Consider the following 20958-nt stretch of genomic DNA (forward strand, 5'->3'; position numbering starts at 1 on the left):
TTGTGGATTTCCCAGACCTTACAAAAGTTCAAAATCTTTGCTGAAGGAATTTGCCTGGTTGGGGGAGATCTAAACGTGCCTCTGAACCCCTTCGTGGACACATCAGATGGTTCCACACAGCAAACACAGACGACTCTGGGCCACATAAACGCCCGTTTAGCAGAGGCAAAGTTAACAGATGCATGGCGCCTGGTACATCCAAATGGTAGAGACTATACCTTTTTTTCGGCGGCCCACAATGTTTATAAGAGACTGGACTATCTTTTAGTATCAAACACCTGTATAGATATGATAGAACAGGCAGATATAGATCCCATCACAATTTCGGATCACGCCCCGGTATCAATGGTGGTACATTTAGCCAGTTTACCCCCCCAGAATAAACAGTGGAGACTGAATGAGACATTGCTAAATAAGAAGGAAGCAGTTGATTCACTGTCACTAAGGTTGTCGTGGTTTTTTGGGGAGAACTTGACACCAGGCATCTCTCAAGAGACTGTGTGGGAAACACACAAATCAGTAATGAGAGGAGAATTAATATCCTTAGGGAGTAGAGTTAAGAAAGAGAGACAACAATTGCTTCATTCTCTTCTTAAACAGATTGCTGATCTGGAGACTATACATAAGAGGTCGAAAGCCTTGAGGACACAGCAAGAACTTCTTCTCCTAAGAGCAAAACTGAAAGATCACCTCAATGCATGCCACGCCAGGGCATATCAGTATGCTCAATTTCGCTTTTTCTCTCACGGAGACAAAGGAACGAAGCTGATGGCTTCCCTCATTAAGCAGAGGAAAGACTCTATGTATATCTCCAGTATCAAGTCCACTGATGGTAATCAATTACACAGGACGGCAGACATAGCCAAAGAATTTCAAAAATTCTATCAGGAACTATACGGGTTGGATAACCAAACCTCCCAATCAGACCCAACTGCGGACTCAGTGATAACCAACTTTCTACACCGCTTAAACTTACCCCGGCTTAGTAGTGAGGAAGGGAATTCATTGACGGTACCTGTCACTGAATTAGAAGTAATGAGGATACTGAAATCCATGCCCTTAGGAAAGTGCCCGGGTCCAGATGGATTTCCGGTGGGCTATTACAGAAAATTTGCGGACATTTTATGTCCACATCTTGCCAATTGGTGCAATGCTCTTCTTACGGGGGGGCAGCTGCATAGTCAATCCCTAGAAGCTACAGTAACTATTCTGCCTAAGCCTGGGAAGGACCCTACACTCTGCGGGAGTTACAGGCCCATTTCTCTCTTAAACGTTGATATTAAGGTCTGGGCTAAGCTCTTGGCCTCTCGCCTCAGCTCGTTCCTCCCTAAGCTAATACACCCCGACCAAGCTGGGTTTGTGCCAGGAAGAGAGGGGAACCATAACTCCTGCAGAGTAGTTACGGCCATTCAATGGGCAAAAAGACAAGGTCTCCCCCTGGTCTGTTTGAGCGTGGATGCGGAGAAGGCCTTTGACCGGGTGAATTGGAACTTCATGAAAGGGACGTTACACAGTTTTGGTATTCCAACACAATTTCAGGACGCGATTATGACCCTGTATACAAACCCGAGCGCTAAAATTAGAGTAAATGGGACTTTGTCGCCTTCTTTCCCTATTCACAACGGCACCCGACAAGGCTGTCCCCTATCACCAGCTCTCTATATCTTGGTAATGGAGACTCTCCTTCAAGCCATCAGGATACATCCTAATATTAGAGGGGTCAGGGCCAAAAATGACATGATTGAATACACCAATGTCGCCTATGCTGATGACCTTTTGGTGCTAATTTCCAACCCGGTTGAGGCCTTCCCGCATCTCCTCTCTCTGTTTGACTTATATGGTAAGATGTCCAATTATAAGGTAAATTACTCTAAATCAGAAGTTATGAACATATCAGCTTCCTCAAGAGATGTTCTCTCCCTTAAAGCCACGACACCTTTTATCTGGCAATCCTCTCATATCTCCTATCTAGGTATCAAAATCCCGTCAGACTTAGCGAATATTTTTCAGCTGAATTATAAACCCCTGTTATCAGAGATACAGAGCCAACTTGGCTCTCTCCGCATTCCTTTTGCTTCGTGGATGGGGAGGAAAAACTTGTTGAAAGCTTTTATACTGCCTAAAGTGCTATACGTCATGCAGATGTTACCTGTTCTCCTCCCTTCCTCATTTTTCACACAGATACGCAGACTATTTTCTAACTTTCTGTGGGGAGGAAAGGGTGCTAGGATTTCACATGCCAGACTGATTTTACGGAAGAATCAAGGGGGATTTGCCTTACCGGATGTTCAGCTCTATTACAGGGCAATTCATCTCAGAAGATGGATGCAGCTCCATGTACCTAGTTGCTCAACAGTCGGTAATGAGCTAGAATTGTTTCAGCTATCTCAGTCTCAGAGGGCTGCGTTATGGGGCTTGAACTCAACTTCGTTGCATACACATATACTACTCAGGGGCACAGGCCGGGTGGTCATGCAACTCAATAGGGACCAGGATTTATTGCGCAATCCTTCTTCAGTCATGCCCGCAGACCTGATCCCCTATTCAGTTAGGCCGACAGCAACACACATTCCTCCTGGGTGGGGCTCCCTGAGAGACTTCACAACAAAGGAATTTCTAGAAAATGCCTTAGGCAACTTACCAGATGAGCACACTCTCAGGAACACTGTAAAATCTTGCAACTTCTTAGACGTGGCGGATTTTAGATCTGTGGGTAAGGCCCTATTGGATAAAAAAGTTCAGGATTTAGAACAAACTTGGTTTGAAAAGATTATCTCTTCCAATTCACCACACAAGAGATTAATCTCATTGCTCTATCTGGCACTGAATATGCCGAGACCCAATGTCCGCCCGCAGTTTCTGAAAACGTGGGAAGCTGAGTTGAACAGAACCTTCTCTGAAACAGATGTCCTTAGGCTATATGCGCATTCACATGGCTTCTCCAGATGCGTCAAGGTGCAAGAGCACTCCTTTAAAGTACTAACACAATGGTACATGACGCCCAAACAGATGTTCTCAAGAGGGTTGTGTTCTACGGACCGGTGTTGGAGGTGCAACTCAGAAGAGGGCAACCTCTCACATATTATGTGGTATTGTACAGGGATAAGACCATTCTGGGATAATATCTCTAATGCTCTGAAATCAATTTTCCATACTGATATAACATTAACACCCGACTTGGTCCTTTTGTGGCTACCTACAAAAGTATTTTCCCCATCTAGAGGTTGCCTTGCCACCCAACTAATTCAGGCAGCAAGGCTACTAATCCCCCAGAGATGGCTCAGCACTGAACCCCCTACCATTTCTCATTGGATACATAAGGTTGATCTCATCCAACGCCTAGAGGAACTAGCCAGTTGGGAATCTAGAACTCATGAAAAGCATGCTAAGATGTGGAGTCCATGGTTGCAATTTAGAGCGTCAACACTAACAATAGTCTAATAAAGGTCTATTGACCCAGACAGAGCTTGCTATACTGCATACCTGACTTAATGCCACAGAATGACCTATATACATGAACAACTAGAGATGTGTTTTGTTTTGTTTCGTTCTCGTTATTATTGTTTAGATATGTTCTTGAGGTCGGTTGCCTCAATTTCAGGGGTCTTTGTAGACATCATACAAATAGCACTTGCACTTTATAAAATCTCATGCAATGTGTAGTATCACAAAAGAGTAATACAGGTATTATCTGACCACATACTAAAGGTTAGAACGAGGCTATATATATGTCTGACAGGTGGTTTTATGTTATGCTCACATTTGGATTGTAGATCTAACAAGAGGATGTGCCTATCCTCAGAGGTGGTGTATACTGTATATCTTTATACCTTTATGTATGAAATGTCAACTTGATATTTTTGATCTTGACCTTTTTCAATAAAAAGATAATTGACAAGAATACAACTACTATACTACTGCTCCTATGTACTAGAATATAACTACTATAATACTGCTCCTATGTACAAGAATATAACTACTATAATACTGCTCCTATGTACAGGAATATAACTACTATAATACTGCTGCTATGTACAAGAATATAACTACTATAATACTGCCTCCTATGTACAAGAATATAACTACTATAATACTGCCTCCTATGTACAAGAATATAACTACTATAATACTGCTCCTATGTACAAGAATATAACTACTATAATACTGCTCCTATGTACAGGAATATAACTACTATAATACTGCCTCCTATGTACAAGAATATAACTACTATAATACTGCCTCCTATGTACAAGAATATAACTACTATAATACTGCCTCCTATGTACAAGAATATAACTGCTATAATACTGCTCCTATGTACAAGAATATAACTACTATAATACTGCTCCTATGTACAAGAATATAACTACTATAATACTCCTCCTATGTACAAGAATATAACTACTATAATACTGCCTCCTATGTACAAGAATATAACTACTATAATACTGCTCCTATGTACAAGAATATAACTACTATAATACTGCTCCTATGTACAGGAATATAACTACTATAATACTGCTCCTATGTACAAGAATATAACTACTATAATACTGCCTCCTATGTACAAGAATATAACTACTATAATACTGCTCCTATGTACAAGAATATAACTACTATAATACTGCTCCTATGTACAATAATATAACTACTATAATACTGCCTCCTATGTACAAGAATATAACTACTATAATACTGCTACTATGTACAAGAATATAACTACTATATTACAGCTCCTGTGTACAAGAATATAACTACTATAATACTGCCTCCTATGTACAAGAATATAACTACTATAATACTGCCTCCTATGTACAAGAATATAACTACTATAATACTGCTCTTTATGTACAAGAATATAACTACTATAATACTGCCTCCTATGTACAAGAATATAACTACTATAATACTGCTCCTGTGTACAAGAAAATAACTACTATAATACTGCCTTCTATGTACAAGAATATAACTGCTATAATACTGCTCCTATGTACAAGAATATAACTACTATAATACTGCTCCTATGTACAGGAATATAACTACTATAATACTGCTCCTATGTACAAGAATATAACTACTATGATACTGCCTCCTATGTACAAGAATATAACTACTATAATACTGCCTCCTATGTACAAGAATATAACTACTATAATACTGCTCCTATGTACAAGAATATAACTACTATAATACTGCTCCTATGTACAGGAATATAACTACTATAATACTGCTCCTATGTACAAGAATATAACTACTATAATACTGCCTCCTATGTACAAGAATATAACTACTATAATACTGCTACTATGTACATGAATATAACTACTATAATACTGCTCCTATGTACAAGAATATAACTACTATAATACTGCCTCCTATGTACAAGAATATAACTACTATAATACTGCTACTATGTACAAGAATATAACTACTATATTACAGCTCCTGTGTACAAGAATATAACTACTATAATACTGCCTCCTATGTACAAGAATATAACTACTATAATACTGCCTCCTATGTACAAGAATATAACTACTATAATACTGCTCTTTATGTACAAGAATATAACTACTATAATACTGCCTCCTATGTACAAGAATATAACTACTATAATACTGCTCCTGTGTACAAGAATATAACTACTATAATACTGCCTCCTATGTACAAGAATATAACTACTATAATACTGCTCCTATGTACAAGAATATAACTGCTATAACTCTGTCTGGTATTACTATGCATCCCTCTATCTCTTCTGCAGCTGTAAAGTACGATGGTGTTGATCTCCGTGGATACTCCGCCTGGAGTCTGATGGATAACTTTGAGTGGGCGACAGGTTACACTGAGCGGTTCGGTTTATATTACACCAACTATTCAGACCCAAATCTGTCCCGTCTCCCTAAAGCTTCTGTGAAATACTACAGATCCGTGGTTCAGTGCAATGGCTTTCCGGATCCACATAACGGGTCTCATCCATGCCTAGAACCAGAAACTGAAGGTGGGTGTAAACGTTCCTGTGACATACGTAAAGGCGCTCATAAGAGGAGGGTCAATAATTCTTAGGCGTATGTTACTACAAATTTTCCATTGAAATTCAAATTTTCAGAATTATTATATCTTTTTTGTTTGTTTCTGATGAATTATAACTTGGAGACAACTTAGTAATTGAGATACACCATCACATTTAAGTTATAGGAGACATTTACCCAGAATCCCCTGTTTTCCGGCAGGTACAACTTCCAGACCCAGCGGCAGCAGCCCCACTACAGGACCCTCAGGAGAGCAGGAACCACCATTTGTGCACTTTCTGGGACTGAAAGTCTCCACCTCGGATGCGATGACTGCTTTATATGTGGAATTTGCTCTCTTACTTGCTGCAGTTTTGGGTGTCATTTTGTTTTCAGTTTTGTACGGTAAACTTCGTAAGAAACGCAAGTTAGCAGAGGTATTTTAGTTGTGGGGATAGAAAATGTAAAATATTAACATCAAAATAAACTATATGAACTCATCTCGTCTGTTATGTGTTTGTGAGTTTGTGAATAGTGCGGCTATGGAGCGGTGCAAGCTGCAGAAATGTGACCGGGGGTTGGGGGGGGGGGATTACAAGTAGTTTCCTGAAACACAAAGTGAAACATTAGAGGGTTTGTGCTACTGATATACAGTGTCGGACTGGGGTGCCTAGGGCCCACCAGTGGAATTGATTTTGGGGGCCCACCCTAGAGCTGGAGATATAACTTGTTCATTTTTCAGTCTCGCACACATGAATGTATGCATTTTAGCACACAATACAGTAACAGTATGCTAAACAGAACAGTATTGTGCACTGCACTATATCAAATAGTTTCTCTTTAAAGGGAGTCTGTCATCACAGTTTCACCTTTTTAACCCTTCCCATAGCTTTCTAGCAGCATTACAGTTGATAAAAACGTTACCTTTATAAGCAATCGTGGACTTATAAAACTGGCAAAAATCATCTTAGTAGGATGTGCAAATGAGGGCTCGCAAGTGCCCAGGGGCCGCGTCAACCTCGTAGTTGCCCAGGCAGCTCTGCCTTATCGTCGCTTCCCCCCGCCCAGTCTTTCCCTCTGCCAGCCCATCTTCTTACTTCTTCTTTCGCCGAGATCCTGCGCACTGAGTCCGTTAGCCGGCGCATGCGCATTAATTACTGTGATGCCATACCAGGAATGGAATGCGCCGGCCGATGGACTCAGTGCGCAGGCGCGGGATCTCGGCGAAAGAAGAAGTAAGAAGATGGGCGGGCAGAGGGAAAGGATAGCGGGGGGAAGCGACGATAAGGCAGAGCTGCCTGGGCACCTACGAGGTTGACGCCGCCCCTGGGCACTTGCGAGCCCTCATTTGCATATCCTACTAAGATGATTTTTGCCAGTTTTATAAGTCCACGATTGCTTATAAAGGTAACGTTTTTATCAACTGTAATGCTGCTCAAAAGCTATGGGAAGGGTTAAAAAGGTGAAACTGTGATGACAGACTCCCTTTAACCACTTACCGTCACGCTAACGCCGAAAGGCGTCATTTCTGCGGCGCTCCCAGGTCACACTAACGCCAATAGGCGTCATCTCGCGTGATCCGAGATTTCCTGTGAACGCGCGCACACAGGCGCGCGCGCTCACAGGAACGGAAGGTAAGAGAGTTGATCTCCAGCCTGCCAGCGGCGATCGTTCGCTGGCAGGCTGGAGATGTGTTTTTTTTAACCCCTAACAGGTATATTAGACGCTGTTTTGATAACGGCGTCTAATATACCTGCTACCTGGTCCTCTGGTGGTCCCCTTTGTTTGGATCGACCACCAGAGGACACAGGTAGCTCAGTAAAGTAGCACCAAGCACCACTACACTACACTACACCCCCCCCCCGTCACTTATTAACCCCTTATTAGCCCCTGATCACCCCATATAGACTCCCTGATCACCCCCTGTCATTGATTACCCCCCTGTCATTGATTACCCCCCTGTAAAGCTCCATTCAGACGTCCGCATGATTTTTACGGATCCACTGATAGATGGATCGGATCCGCAAAACGCATCCGGACGTCTGAATGAAGCCTTACAGGGGCATGATCAATGACTGTGGTGATCACCCCATATAGACTCCCTGATCACCCCCCTGTAAAGCTCCATTCAGATGTCCGCATGATTTTTACGGATGCACTGATAGATGGATCGGATCCGCAAAACGCATCCGGACGTCTGAATGAAGCCTTACAGGGGCGTGATCAATGACTGTGGTGATCACCCCATATAGACTCCCTGATCACCCCCCTGTCATTGATCACCCCCCTGTAAGGCTGCATTCAGATGTCCATATGATTTTTACGGATGCACTGATAGATGGATCGGATCCGCAAAACGCATCCGGACGTCTGAATGAAGCCTTACAGGGGCGTGATCAATGACTGTGGTGATCACCCCATATAGACTCCCTGATCACCCCCCTGTCATTGATTACCCCCCTGTAAAGCTCCATTCAGACGTCCGCATGATTTTTACGGATCCACTGATAGATGGATCGGATCCGCAAAACGCATCCGGACGTCTGAATGAAGCCTTACAGGGGCGTGATCAATGACTGTGGTGATCACCCCATATAGACTCCCTGATCACCCCCCTGTCATTGATTACCCCCCTGTAAAGCTCCATTCAGACGTCCGCATGATTTTTACGGATCCACTGATAGATGGATCGGATCCGCAAAACGCATCCGGACGTCTGAATGAAGCCTTACAGGGGCATGATCAATGACTGTGGTGATCACCCCATATAGACTCCCTGATCACCCCCCTGTCATTGATTACCCCCCTGTAAAGCTCCATTCAGATGTCCGCATGATTTTTACGGATGCACTGATAGATGGATCGGATCCGCAAAACGCATCCGGACGTCTGAATGAAGCCTTACAGGGGCATGATCAATGACTGTGGTGATCACCCCATATAGACTCCCTGATCACCCCCCTGTCATTGATCACCCCCCCTGTCATTGATCACCCCCCTGTCATTGATCACCCCCCTGTCATTGATCACCCCCCTGTCATTTATCACCCCCCTGTCATTTATCACCCCTCTGTAAGGCTCCATTCAGACATTTTTTTGGCCCAAGTTAGCGGAATTATTATTTTTTTTTTCTTACAAAGTCTCATATTCCACTAACTTGTGTCAAAAAATAAAATCTCACATGAACTCACCATACCCCTCACGGAAACCAAAGGCGTAAAATTTTTTAGACATTTATATTCCAGACTTCTTCTCACGCTTTAGGGCCCCTAGAATGCCAGGGCAGTATAAATACCCCACATGTGACCCCATTTCGGAAAGAAGACACCCCCAGGTATTCCGTGAGGGGCATATTGAGTCCATGAAAGATTGAAATTTTTGTCCCAAGTTAGCGGAACGGGAGACTTTGTGAGAAAAAAAATAAAAATATCAATTTCCGCTAACTTGTGCCAAAAAAAATTAATTTCTATGAACTCGCCATGCCCCTCATTGAATACCTTGGGGTGTCTTCTTTCCAAAATGGGGTCACATGTGGGGTATTTATACTGCCCTGGCATTCTAGGGGCCCCAAAGCGTGAGAAGAAGTCTGGTATCCATATGTCTAAAAATGCCCTCCTAAAAGGAATTTGGGCACCTTTGCGCATCTAGGCTTCAAAAAAGTGTCACACATCTGGTATCGCCGTACTCAGGAGAAGTTGGGGAATGTGTTTTGGGGTGTCATTTTACATATACCCATGCTGGGTGAGAGAAATATCTTGGTCAAATGCCAACTTTGTATAAAAAAATGGGAAAAGTTGTCTTTTGCCAAGATATTTCTCTCACCCAGCAAGGGTATATGTAAAATGACACCCCAAAACACATTCCCCAACTTCTCCTGAATACGGCGATACCACATGTGTGACACTTTTTTGCAGCCTAGGTGGGCAAAGGGGCCCATATTCCAAAGAGCACCTTTAGGATTTCACAGGTCATTTACCTACTTACCACACATTAGGGCCCCTGGAAAATGCCAGGGCAGTATAACTACCCCACAAGTGACCCCATTTTGGAAAGAAGACACCCTAAGGTATTCCGTGAGGGGCATGGCGAGTTCCTAGAATTTTTTATTTTTTGTCCCAAGTTAGTGGAAAATGCTGATTTTTTTTTTTTTTTTTTTTTTCATACAAAGTCTCATATTCCACTAACTTGTGACAAAAAATAAAACCTTCCATGAACTCACTATGCCCATCACGAAATACCTTGGGGTCTCTTCTTTCCAAAATGGGGTCACTTGTGGGGTAGTTATACTGCCCTGGCATTCTAGGGGCCCGAATGTGTGGTAAGGAGTTTGAAATCAAATTCTGTAAAAAATGACCTGTGAAATCCGAAAGGTGCTCTTTGGAATATGGGCCCCTTTGCCCACCTAGGCTGCAAAAAAGTGTCACACATCTGGTATCCCCGTACTCAGGAGAAGGTGGGGAATGTGTTTTGAGGTGTCATTTTACATATACCCCTGCTGGGTGAGAGAAATATCTTGGCAAAAGACAACTTTTCCCATTTTTTTATACAAAGTTGGCATTTGACCAAGATATTTATCTCACCCAGCATGGGTATATGTAAAAAGACACCCCAAAACACATTCCTCAACTTCTCCTGAGTACGGCGATACCAGATGTGTGACACTTTTTTGCAGCCTAGGTGGGCAAAGAGGCCCATATTCCAAAGAGCACCTTTCGGATTTCACAGGTCATTTTTTACAGAATTTGATTTCAAACTCCTTACCACACATTCGGGCCCCTAGAATGCCAGGGCAGTATAACTACCCCACAAGTGACCCCATTTTGGAAAGAAGAGACCCCAAGGTATTCGCTGATGGGCATAGTGAGTTCATGGAAGTTTTTATTTTTTGTCACAAGTTAGTGGAATATGAGACTTTGTATGAAAAAAATAAAAAATAAAATAATCATCATTTTCCACTAACTTGTGACAAAAAATAAAAAATTCTAGGAACTTGCCATGCCCCTCACGAAATACCTTGGGGTCTCTTCTTTCCAAAATGGGGTCACTTGTGGGGTAGTTATACTGCCCTGGCATTCTAGGGGCCCGAATGTGTGGTAAGGAGTTTGAAATCAAATTCTGTAAAAAATGACCTGTGAAATCCGAAAGGTGCTCTTTGGAATATGGGCCCCTTTGCCCACCTAGGCTGCAAAAAAGTGTCACACATCTGGTATCGCCGTACTCAGGAGAAGTTGGGGAATGTGTTTTGGGGTGTCATTTTACATATACCCATGCTGGGTGAGAGAAATATCTTGGCAAAAGACAACTTTTCCCATTTTTTTTATACAAAGTTGGCATTTGACCAAGATATTTATCTCACCCAGCATGGGTATATGTAAAAAGACACCCCAAAACACATTCCTCAACTTCTCCTGAATACAGAGATACCAGATGTGTGACACTTTTTGCAGCCTAGGTGGGCAAAGGGGCCCATATTCCAAAGAGCACCTTTCGGATTTCACAGTTCATTTTTTACAGAATTTGATTTCAAACTCCTTACCACACATTTGGGCCCCTAGAATGCCAGGGCAGTATAACTACCCCACAAGTGACCCCATTTTGGAAAGAAGAGACCCCAAGGTATTTCGTGATGGGCATAGTGAGTTCATAGAAGTTTTTATTTTTTGTCACAAGTTAGTGGAATATGAGACTTTGTAAGAAAAAAAAAAAAAACATTTTCCGCTAACTTGTGACAAAAAATAAAAAGTTCTATGAACTCACTATGCCCATCAGCGAATACCTTAGGGTGTGTACTTTCCGAAATGGGGTCATTTGTGGGGTGTTTGTACTGTCTGGGCATTGTAGAACCTCAGGAAACATGACAGGTGCTCAGAAAGTCAGAGCTGCTTCAAAAAGCGGAAATTCACATTTTTGTACCATAGTTTGTAAACGCTATAACTTTTACCCAAACCATTTTTTTTTTACCCAAACATTTTTTTTTTATCAAAGACATGTAGAACTATAAATTTAGAACAAAATTTCTATATGGATCTCGTTTTTTTTTGCAAAATTTTACAACTGAAAGTGAAAAATGTCATTTTTTTGCAAAAAAATCGTTAAATTTCGATTAATAACAAAAAAAGTAAAAATGTCAGCAGCAATGAAATACCACCAAATGAAAGCTCTATTAGTGAGAAGAAAAGGAGGTAAAATTCATTTGGGTGGTAAGTTGCATGACCGAGCAATAAACGGTGAAAGTGTAGTGCAGAATTGTAAAAAAGGGCCTGGTCTTTAGGGGGGTATAAACCTGTGGTCCTTAAGTGGTTAAGCAACTCATTTAGTTGATAACTGTATCTGTTATTTACAGTAGTTTGGACAGCAGTCACACGTGGACATTCCATGTCCTAGATGAACCACCCAGTCCCCCAGCCTAAACAATATCCAAAGTGAAGGAAATGTTTCCTGCATATTCAAAAGGATAAGTTTATTGAAGTGCTGGCAGTAGTGCCCCGGCCTCCTCACAGCTCACCAAGCTCAGCGCCGTACATTGTATAGCGGCTGTGCTTGGTATCATGTTCAGCCCCTTTCACTTCTATGGGGCTGAGCTGCTCCTAGGCCACTTGATCAATGAACGTGACGTCACATGGCCCAGAAAAATCACAGAGAAGGGCACAGAGCTCACAGGAGCCCCGGTGCCTTGTCAAACAGCTGATCGGCAGTGGTCCCAGGTAGGGATCGACCGATTATCGGATTTACCGATATTATCGGCCGATATTCAGGATTTTCAAAGTTATCGGTATCAGCATCTAACCTTGCTGATATGCCGATAACGAATCGCGAACATGGATCGCACTGCTATCAACGCGATCAATGTTCCCTCAGCAGCACACCAGTGAGAGGCAAGAGGGGAGGAGGAGGGGAGGGGCTGTGGCTATTGCGCCACCAATGATGCTAACTCAGTTATTAATTCAAATATAGGAGGCGGGTGAATCATATAGCTGCACCTGAGGGGTTAACTGTTGCGGATCGCAGCTACCCCTCATAGAGGTCAGGTGTCGCTATATTTGATAATAGGCAAGTTATCTTCATTGGTGGCAGTGGCAGCTTCTGATCAGAGCCCAAGCAGTGTAATTGCGGGGCTCTGATCGGTTACCATGGCGGCCAGGACGCTACTGACGCCCTGGCTGCCATAGTCAGCTCCCTGCTGCCATGTGTACTATGCACAGGGCAGCAGGGAGAGTGTGACGTCCTATTCACCCTGATAGAGCTCTATTAGGGTGAATAGGACAAGGGATGCAGGTTCTAGCCCCTAAGGGGGAAATAGTTATTAAATAAAAAAAAACACCAAAATATTAAGTATAAATATTTAATCTTAGATATATAATGGCATCTCTTCGTTTAACAACAGATTTGTGTAGGAACTTTTTTATTTTTTTTCAAAAATGAAAATGCACAAAATATTGGTATAAATTATCGGCTATCGGCCTGAAAGTTCACAGGTTATCAGCTCTAAAAAAATCAATATCGGTCGATCCCTAGTCCCGGGTATCAGACCCCCACCAATCAGATACTGATGACCTATCCACAGTCATATGTGACTGATATCAGCCGCTCCTCTTATAACGCTCTAGTACTGATATAACCTCCAGAGACATTACATCACATGTGACTGATATCAGCCGCTCCTCTTATAACGCTCTAGTACTGATATAACCTCCAGAGACATTACATCACATGTGACTGATATCAGCCGCTCCTCTTATAACGCTCCAGCACTGATATAACCTCCAGAGACATTACATCACATGTGACTGATATCAGCCGCTCCTCTTATAACACTCTAGTACTGATATACCGTATTTTTCGCCCTATAAGATGCACCGGCCCATAAGACGCACCTAGGTTTTTGGGGAGGAAAATAAGAAAAAAAATTTTTTTAACCAAAAAGGTGTGCTTTTGGTGGGTTTGGAACTAATGGTGGTCTGTGGATGGCACTATTACTGGGGATCTGTGAAGGACACTGTTATGGGGGGGGATCTGTGAAGGACACTGTTATGGGGGGGGATCTGGGGATGGCACTGTTATGGGGGGGGATCTGGGGATGGCGCACTGTTATGGGGGATCTGTGGATGACGCACTGTTAGGCCTCATACACGACCGTTGTTTTATTCTGTGTCCGTTGTTCCGCTTTCGTGATTTTCTGCGGACCCATTGACTTTCAATGGGTTTGTTGAAAACTCGGCTAATGCACCGTTTGTCATCCGCGTCCGTGATCCCTGGTTCCAGTCCGTCAAAAAAATATAACCTGTCCTATTTTTTCCACGGAAAACGGTTTGCGGATCCATTCAAGTCAATGGGACCGTGAAAAAACGCGGAGGCACACAAGATTGTCATCCGCATGTCCGCGTCAGTTTTTTCCCTATCATTTGCATGGCAAACTTGACTTTTTTTTTTTTTTACTTTCCTTCATGTCTGGTGATCCTCCAAAAATAAATGAAGACACACGGAAACAAAAACGGAAACGGATCACGGAACAATGGAACCCCATTTTGCGGAACGGAACACAACAACGGTCGTGTGCATGAGGCCTTATGGGGGATCTGTGGATGACGCACTGTTATGGGGGGGATCTGTGGATGACGCACTGTTATGGGGGGGGATCTGTGGATGACGCACTGTTATGGGGGGGATCTGTGGATGACGCACTGTTATGGGGGGGATCTGTGACGGACACTGTTATTGGGGGGGATCTGTGGATGGCACTGTTATGGAGGGGGATCTGTGGATGGCACTGTTATGGAGGGGGATCTGTGGGATGGCACTGTTGTGGAGGGGGATCTGTGGGATGGCACTGTTGTGGAGGGGGATCTGTGGATGGCACTGTTATGGAGGGGGATCTGTGGATGGCACTGTTATGGAGGGGGATCTGCGGGTGCCACTGTTATGGAGGGGGATCTGCGGGTGCCACTGTTATGGAGGGGGATCTGCGGGTGCCACTGTTATGGAGGGGGATCTGCGGGTGCCACTGTTATGGAGGGGGATCTGCGGGTGCCACTGTTATGGAGGGGGATCTGCGGGTGCCACTGTTATGGAGGGGGATCTGCGGGTGCCACTGTTATGGAGGGGGATCTGCGGGTGGCACTGTTATGATGGGGTATCTGCGGGTGGCACTGTTATGGAGGGGGATCTGCGGGTGGCACTGTTATGGAGGGGGATCTGCGGGTGGCAATGTTATGGAGGGGGATCTGCGGGTGGCACTGTTATGGAGGGGGATCTGCGGGTGGCACTGTTATGGAGGGGGATCTGCGGGTGGCACTGTTATGGAGGGGGATCTGCGGGTGGCACTGTTATGGAGGGGGATCTGCGGGTGGCACTGTTATGGAGGGGGATCTGCGGGTGGCACTGTTATATATGTGCCATCACAGACCCCCCACCCCATAACAGTGCCTTCCACAGACCCCCCCACCCCTTAACAGTGCCATCCACAGATGTCCCCCATAAAACTGTCATCCACAGATCCCCCCCCACCGCTCCAGTATACAAATATAAAATGTCTGATTCAATTAAAAGTTATTACACATGCCCCCTCACTCCTAATATTACTGTACACCCTAACAGCTTCTGTACAACGCAGGCAGGCCGGGCGGCCAGCGCGTCACTCACTGACGTCACGTGCCTGCGCCGCCTGCTTGATTCATAAAGTAGGCGGCGCAGGCACGTGACATCAGGGAGTTATGCTGCCGCCCGCCCGGCTGTTAGGGTGTATGGTAATATTAAAAGTGTGTGGGGGGGGGGCCTGTTTAATCACTTTTAATTGAATGAGACATTTTATATTTGAATATTGCAGCACCGGAGCGGCGGGGCCGGAGTACAGTGACCGCACCCAGTCCCTCCCCGCTCTCGTATACATCGCAGCCTGTAAAAATGTCAGCATTCACCCCATAAGACGCAGGGGCATTTTCCCATTTTTTTGGGGGGAAAAAGTGCGTTTTATAGGGCGAAAAATACGGTACCCTCCAGAGACATTACATCATATGTGACTGATATCAGCCGCTCCTCTTATATCGCTCCAGTACTGATATAACCTCCAGAGCAGGGGCGTACATACAGGGGTCGCGGCTGGGTCCGGCACTCCAGGGGGCCCAGCCGCCTGTGGACCCCTGGCCCCGCCCTGCAGTAGTGCTGTGCCTGCCTGTATAAGGGCTGTTTCACACGAGCGAGTCGATTGCGGGAATCACGCTCCGTGTGTGAGTGTGATCCTCCGCTCTGGACATAGTGACATAAAGCGGTCAGTATGATTCTGTGGAAAAAAGGCCATGCAGAGACACATGGCATTATAAATCATGATAATGCCGTGCGCTCCTGCAAGTCCAGAGCGGAGGATCACACTCACACACGGAGCGCGATTCCCGCAATGTAGGGTTGTTGCGGGTATCGAAATTTCGATACCCAATCGATACTTTTGTCCCGGTATCGATACGATACCGGGATTTCCGTTTTTTCGATACTGGGCTGCGCTTCTGCGCAGTCTAGTATCTCTGAACATGAGCGCGCTGCTATCGGCGCGCTCATGTTCTCTCTCAGCAGCACGGGGAGAAGGAAGCTGTCCTCCCTCCCCCTGTGCTGCTGCCGCTGCCACCAATGAGAAGAGAGGGGCGGAGGAGGGGCGGCAATGAGAAGAGAGGGGCGGAGGAGGGGCGGCAATGAGAAGAGAGGGGCGGAGGAGGGGCGGCAATGAGAAGAGAGGGGGGGGAGGAGGGGCGGCAATGAGAAGAGAGGGGCGGAGGAGGGGCGGGCGCACTGCGCCCCCAATGATAGGATTACTATCGGAGCGATGGGAGGAGACATCAGCTTCACTAGTGGGCGTTCCTTTTCCCTGCGCTGCGATTGGACAGCGCTACAGCCAGGGAGAAGGAACGCCCACTAGTGAAGCTGATGTCTCCTCCCATCGCTCCGATAGTAATCAGCAGCATGTGGAGCAGGAGAGGAGACAGTAATGGGGCACTGCGGGCGAACGGAGCGGCGCCCAGGACTAAATGGTGAGTGCTGAGACATCGCTGGGCGCCGCTCTGTGTGGCCTAATAGTGAAAGTCTGGACTCATATACAGTAGTCAGTCTTTAACACATACAGGAGGCGGGTGCCGGCAGCAGAATCGCATTGCCGGCACCCTGCCCCTGACAGGGAGCTGCGATCAGCGGCAGTTAACTGCCGCTGATCTGCTAGTACCCGCCTCCTGTATAAAGGGGTAAAATCATTGGTGGTGCAGTGCACCCCCTCCCCCTCAATCCCCCCATCCCATTAAAATCATTGGTGGCACAGTGCGCCGGCCCCTCTCAACCCTCCAGTATTAAAATCATTGGTGGCAGTGGCCACAGGGACCTCTCCACTCCCCCTCATTGGTGGTGCAGTGGCAGCTTCTGATCGGAGCCCCAGCTGTGTAAGCCTGGGGCTCCGATCCGTTACCATGGCAGCCAGGACGCCACAGAAGCCCTGGTTGCCATGGTAACATCCCTGATGCTGTGTGCACAAAGCACAGAGCAGCAGGGACAGTGTGGAGTCCTATTCACCCTGATAGAGATCTATCAGGGTGAATAGGAAAAGGGATGAAAGATCCCAGGTTCTAGCCCCTAAGGGGGGAAATAGTTATTAAATAAAAAGTGAAAAAAAAAAACAACACTAAAATATGAAGTATAAATCACCCCCCTTTTCCCAATTTCACATATAAAATATATAAATAAACATATTACATCGCCACGTCAGAAAAGTCCAAACTATTAAAATATAAAAAAAAAATCTAGGTGGTGAATGCCGGAACAGAAAAAATAAAATAAAAACTGCGCGATTCGCCATTTTTAAAAATGAGGAATGCACGTGGCTTTTTTTGTTTATTTTTTTCGCGTGGTATCGAATGGTATCGAGTATCGCAATACTTTTTCATGGTATCGAAACCGAATCAAAAATTTGGTATCGCAACAACTCTACCGCAATGGACTCGCTCGTGTGAAACAGCCTTAATCCGGGCGGCCGACCCGGGGCCCGCCACCCAGTGTTGCGTTTCTGCGCTGTAGTGCCAGGCCAGGCCAGCCCTACCCTCCTTGAGTGAGAGTCTCCCCCCCCGATTCTCCTCCCCGTGCGGGTGCGGCGTGCCTAGTCATTTCCTGTTGGGCGGCCGCACCGGACACAACGTTTCCCTAGGCTGCGCAGGCGCACAACAACGCCGAGACGCAGCAGGAAGAAGGCACCGGAGAGCGTGAAGAAGCTGGTGCCGGTTCGGAAGTGAAGATAAGATTTGTAAAAAAAAAAAAAAAAAAAAGGTCTTCATAATTGCTCACCACATTTATGGTCAGTGAGTTCAGAGTAGACTCAGAGTAGGGTCTGATGGGGGCTGGCTTTATAACTAGCTCTGCTATATTTCTGTAGCCTGCAACCTCTGACTGCCCAGTTGGGCTGAAACTACTACACCCAGCATGTTAGCATTAGTAAATGGATATTGGTGCAATTCTGAGCTACTAGTCTATATAATACATAATATTATATTGTATTATATAGACTAGTAGCTCAGAATTGCACCAATATCCATTTACTATTACTGCCAGAACATGCTGGGTGTAGTAGTTTCAGCCCAACTGGGCAGTCAGAGGTTGCAGGCTACAGAAATATAGCAGAGTTAGGCTACTTTCACACCTGCGTTTCTGGGTCCGCCTGTGAGATCTGTTTCAGGGCTCTCACAAGCGGCCCCAAAATGGATCAGTTTAGCCCCAATGCATTCTGAATGGATAAGGATCCGCTCTGAATGCATCAGTTTGCCTCCGTTCAGCCTCCATTCCGCTCTGGAGGCAGACACCAAAACACTGCTTGCAGCCAAACGGATCCTTTCTGAACGGATACAAGTGTTTGCATTATAGGTGCGGATCCGTCTGTGCAGATTCGTTTTGGTGTCCGCCTGACAATGCGGAGCCAAACGGATCCGTCCTGACTTACAATGTAAGTCAATGAGGACGGATCCGTTTTCACTGACACAATATGGTGCAATTGAAAACGGATCCGTCCCCATTGACTTTCAGTGTAAGTCAAAATGGATCCGTTTGCATTATCTTTTTTTTTTTTTTCGTGGTAATGCAAACGGATCCGTTCTGAACGGATACAAGCATTTGCATTATCGGTGCTGATCCGTCTGTGCAGATACCAGACGGATCCGCACCTAACGCAGGTGTGAAAGTAGCCTAAGGCTGCATTCACACGTCTGTGGTGTGTTGCGGACCCGCAAATTGCGGGTCCGCAACACACCAGCCCGGCGCCCCCATAGAAATGCCTATTCTTGTCCGCAAGCTGCGGACAAGAATAGGGCATGCTCTATCTTCTTGCGGAGCTGCGGACCCGAAGTCAGGGCCGCACTCCGCAATTGCGGCTGCAGACAGCACACTGTGTGCTGTCCGCATCCATTCCGTCCCCTTAGAGAATGAATGGGTCTGCACCCATTCCGCAAAATTGCGGAAAGGATGCGGACGTGTGAATGGAGCCTAACTCTGCTGCTGGTGGAGGGAGGTTGGGGAGGGGGGCGGCGACGGGAAGGGGGGCCCCATGGTTCAGTTTTGCACCGGGGCCCCATGGATTGTGTGCACGCCACTGCTCCAGAGACATTACATATTATGTGGGGGTGAGGGGCTGGGAAAGTGTGAAATGCCACTGATGAGAGGGAAGAGGGGGACACTGGGAGACATGACTTCTTGCCCTGTATAAAGTATAGGTGAGATAGTTGGTGGGAAAGGTCTGTGAGGGGCTGGAACAGGGACACAAGATGTGCAGGGGCAGCAGCTTCAGGACTCTCTTCCCACTTCTCTCCCATAGTAACTTACCCCAGTGCTGCTGTGTGGAGTAGTGGGACCAGTGAGAGAAGAGAACTTTATACTGGAGGGAGGCACAGTGACTCAGAGAGAGCAGCGTCTCCATATCTCCTGCTGCTGCCTCGGCTGTTGGCTCCTCTGGCTCCGCCCCCTCCTCACACATGATGGAATATCACACTGCAGAGAGGAGGGGGGGGGGCTGTCTGCTCATGTCGGGTCGGTGAAGTTTACTTTGGAGAAAGGAACAAGCACTGCAAAGTATTGTGCTGTCCCTTTCACCAAAGTAAAATGATATATGTGCCAGTGCTGCAGTCCAGCACCTGATAACAGCCAGGTGCCTGAAACTGAAAGTATAGCAACTGCCCTGCCCCTGCTGGTGGCTCTGGCTGCAGTATAAGCAGACAGGCAAGGGGCCCACCGGGCATTTCACCGGATTCCCGGTGAGCCAGTCCGAGCCTGCTGATATAAATGTATCCCACCCAACAGATATCACTGTTATATCACTTTCTCCAAATACCACCATTTATCAAAACCGCGCTATATTGTAAAGTCATTATCCGACCACTGCACCCTGTTGCTGTAGGTTACGTCCTCCATTGGCGCCTTGTAATGTAGGACGCGCCATTGGTAAGAACAAGGGGTGTGGTTAGTGTCACATGATCTGCTGATGTCAGGACACACTTCAATTCCCTAAGGCATGATGGGATAGTAGACACATGACAAACCAGGCAGCAGGATTCCAGGGGGATAAGAGAAAACTGCAAATAAAAAAACAACAAGTAGATCATGGCACAACCCCTTTAAGTGTCATTTTCTCGTCTAAAGCCTACTCACAAATGTAGGACACCACCCCTTTCCCCCCAAAAAAAATTATAGTGCCCATAGTGTGCACCCCTATAAAACAGAGCAGAGGGAACACCATAAATAATACTGCCATGAAAGTGCTAAACAGAAACAGTGCCAGCAGAGTGACCCCTAATAAACAATAGTGCCAGGAGAGGGTCACCTATAAACCATGCCTGCAGAGTGCCCGCTGATAAACATTTCCAGCATAGAGCTTCCCAGTTCTCAGCCACAGAATGAAATGTTAAAATTATTTTTGCTTGCAACTGCCACTAGGGGGAGC

The 20958-nt window shown here is 45.6% G+C and overlaps 1 protein-coding gene across 1 annotated transcript in view; it reads left to right on the top strand.

Annotated features, from left to right (window-relative positions):
* LCT (lactase) overlaps window positions 1–20958 on the top strand; it is a 129303-nt gene that overhangs the window by 39679 nt on the left and 68666 nt on the right. The window contains exons 16-17 of the mRNA XM_040441528.1: window positions 5765–6013; window positions 6174–6448. Coding sequence (XP_040297462.1) covers window positions 5765–6013; window positions 6174–6448 — 524 coding nt within the window. The remainder of the gene's footprint in view (window positions 1–5764; window positions 6014–6173; window positions 6449–20958) is intronic.

Source organism: Bufo bufo, chromosome 7, assembly GCF_905171765.1.
Source record: "Bufo bufo chromosome 7, aBufBuf1.1, whole genome shotgun sequence".
NCBI classification, from domain to species: Eukaryota; Metazoa; Chordata; class Amphibia; order Anura; family Bufonidae; genus Bufo; species Bufo bufo.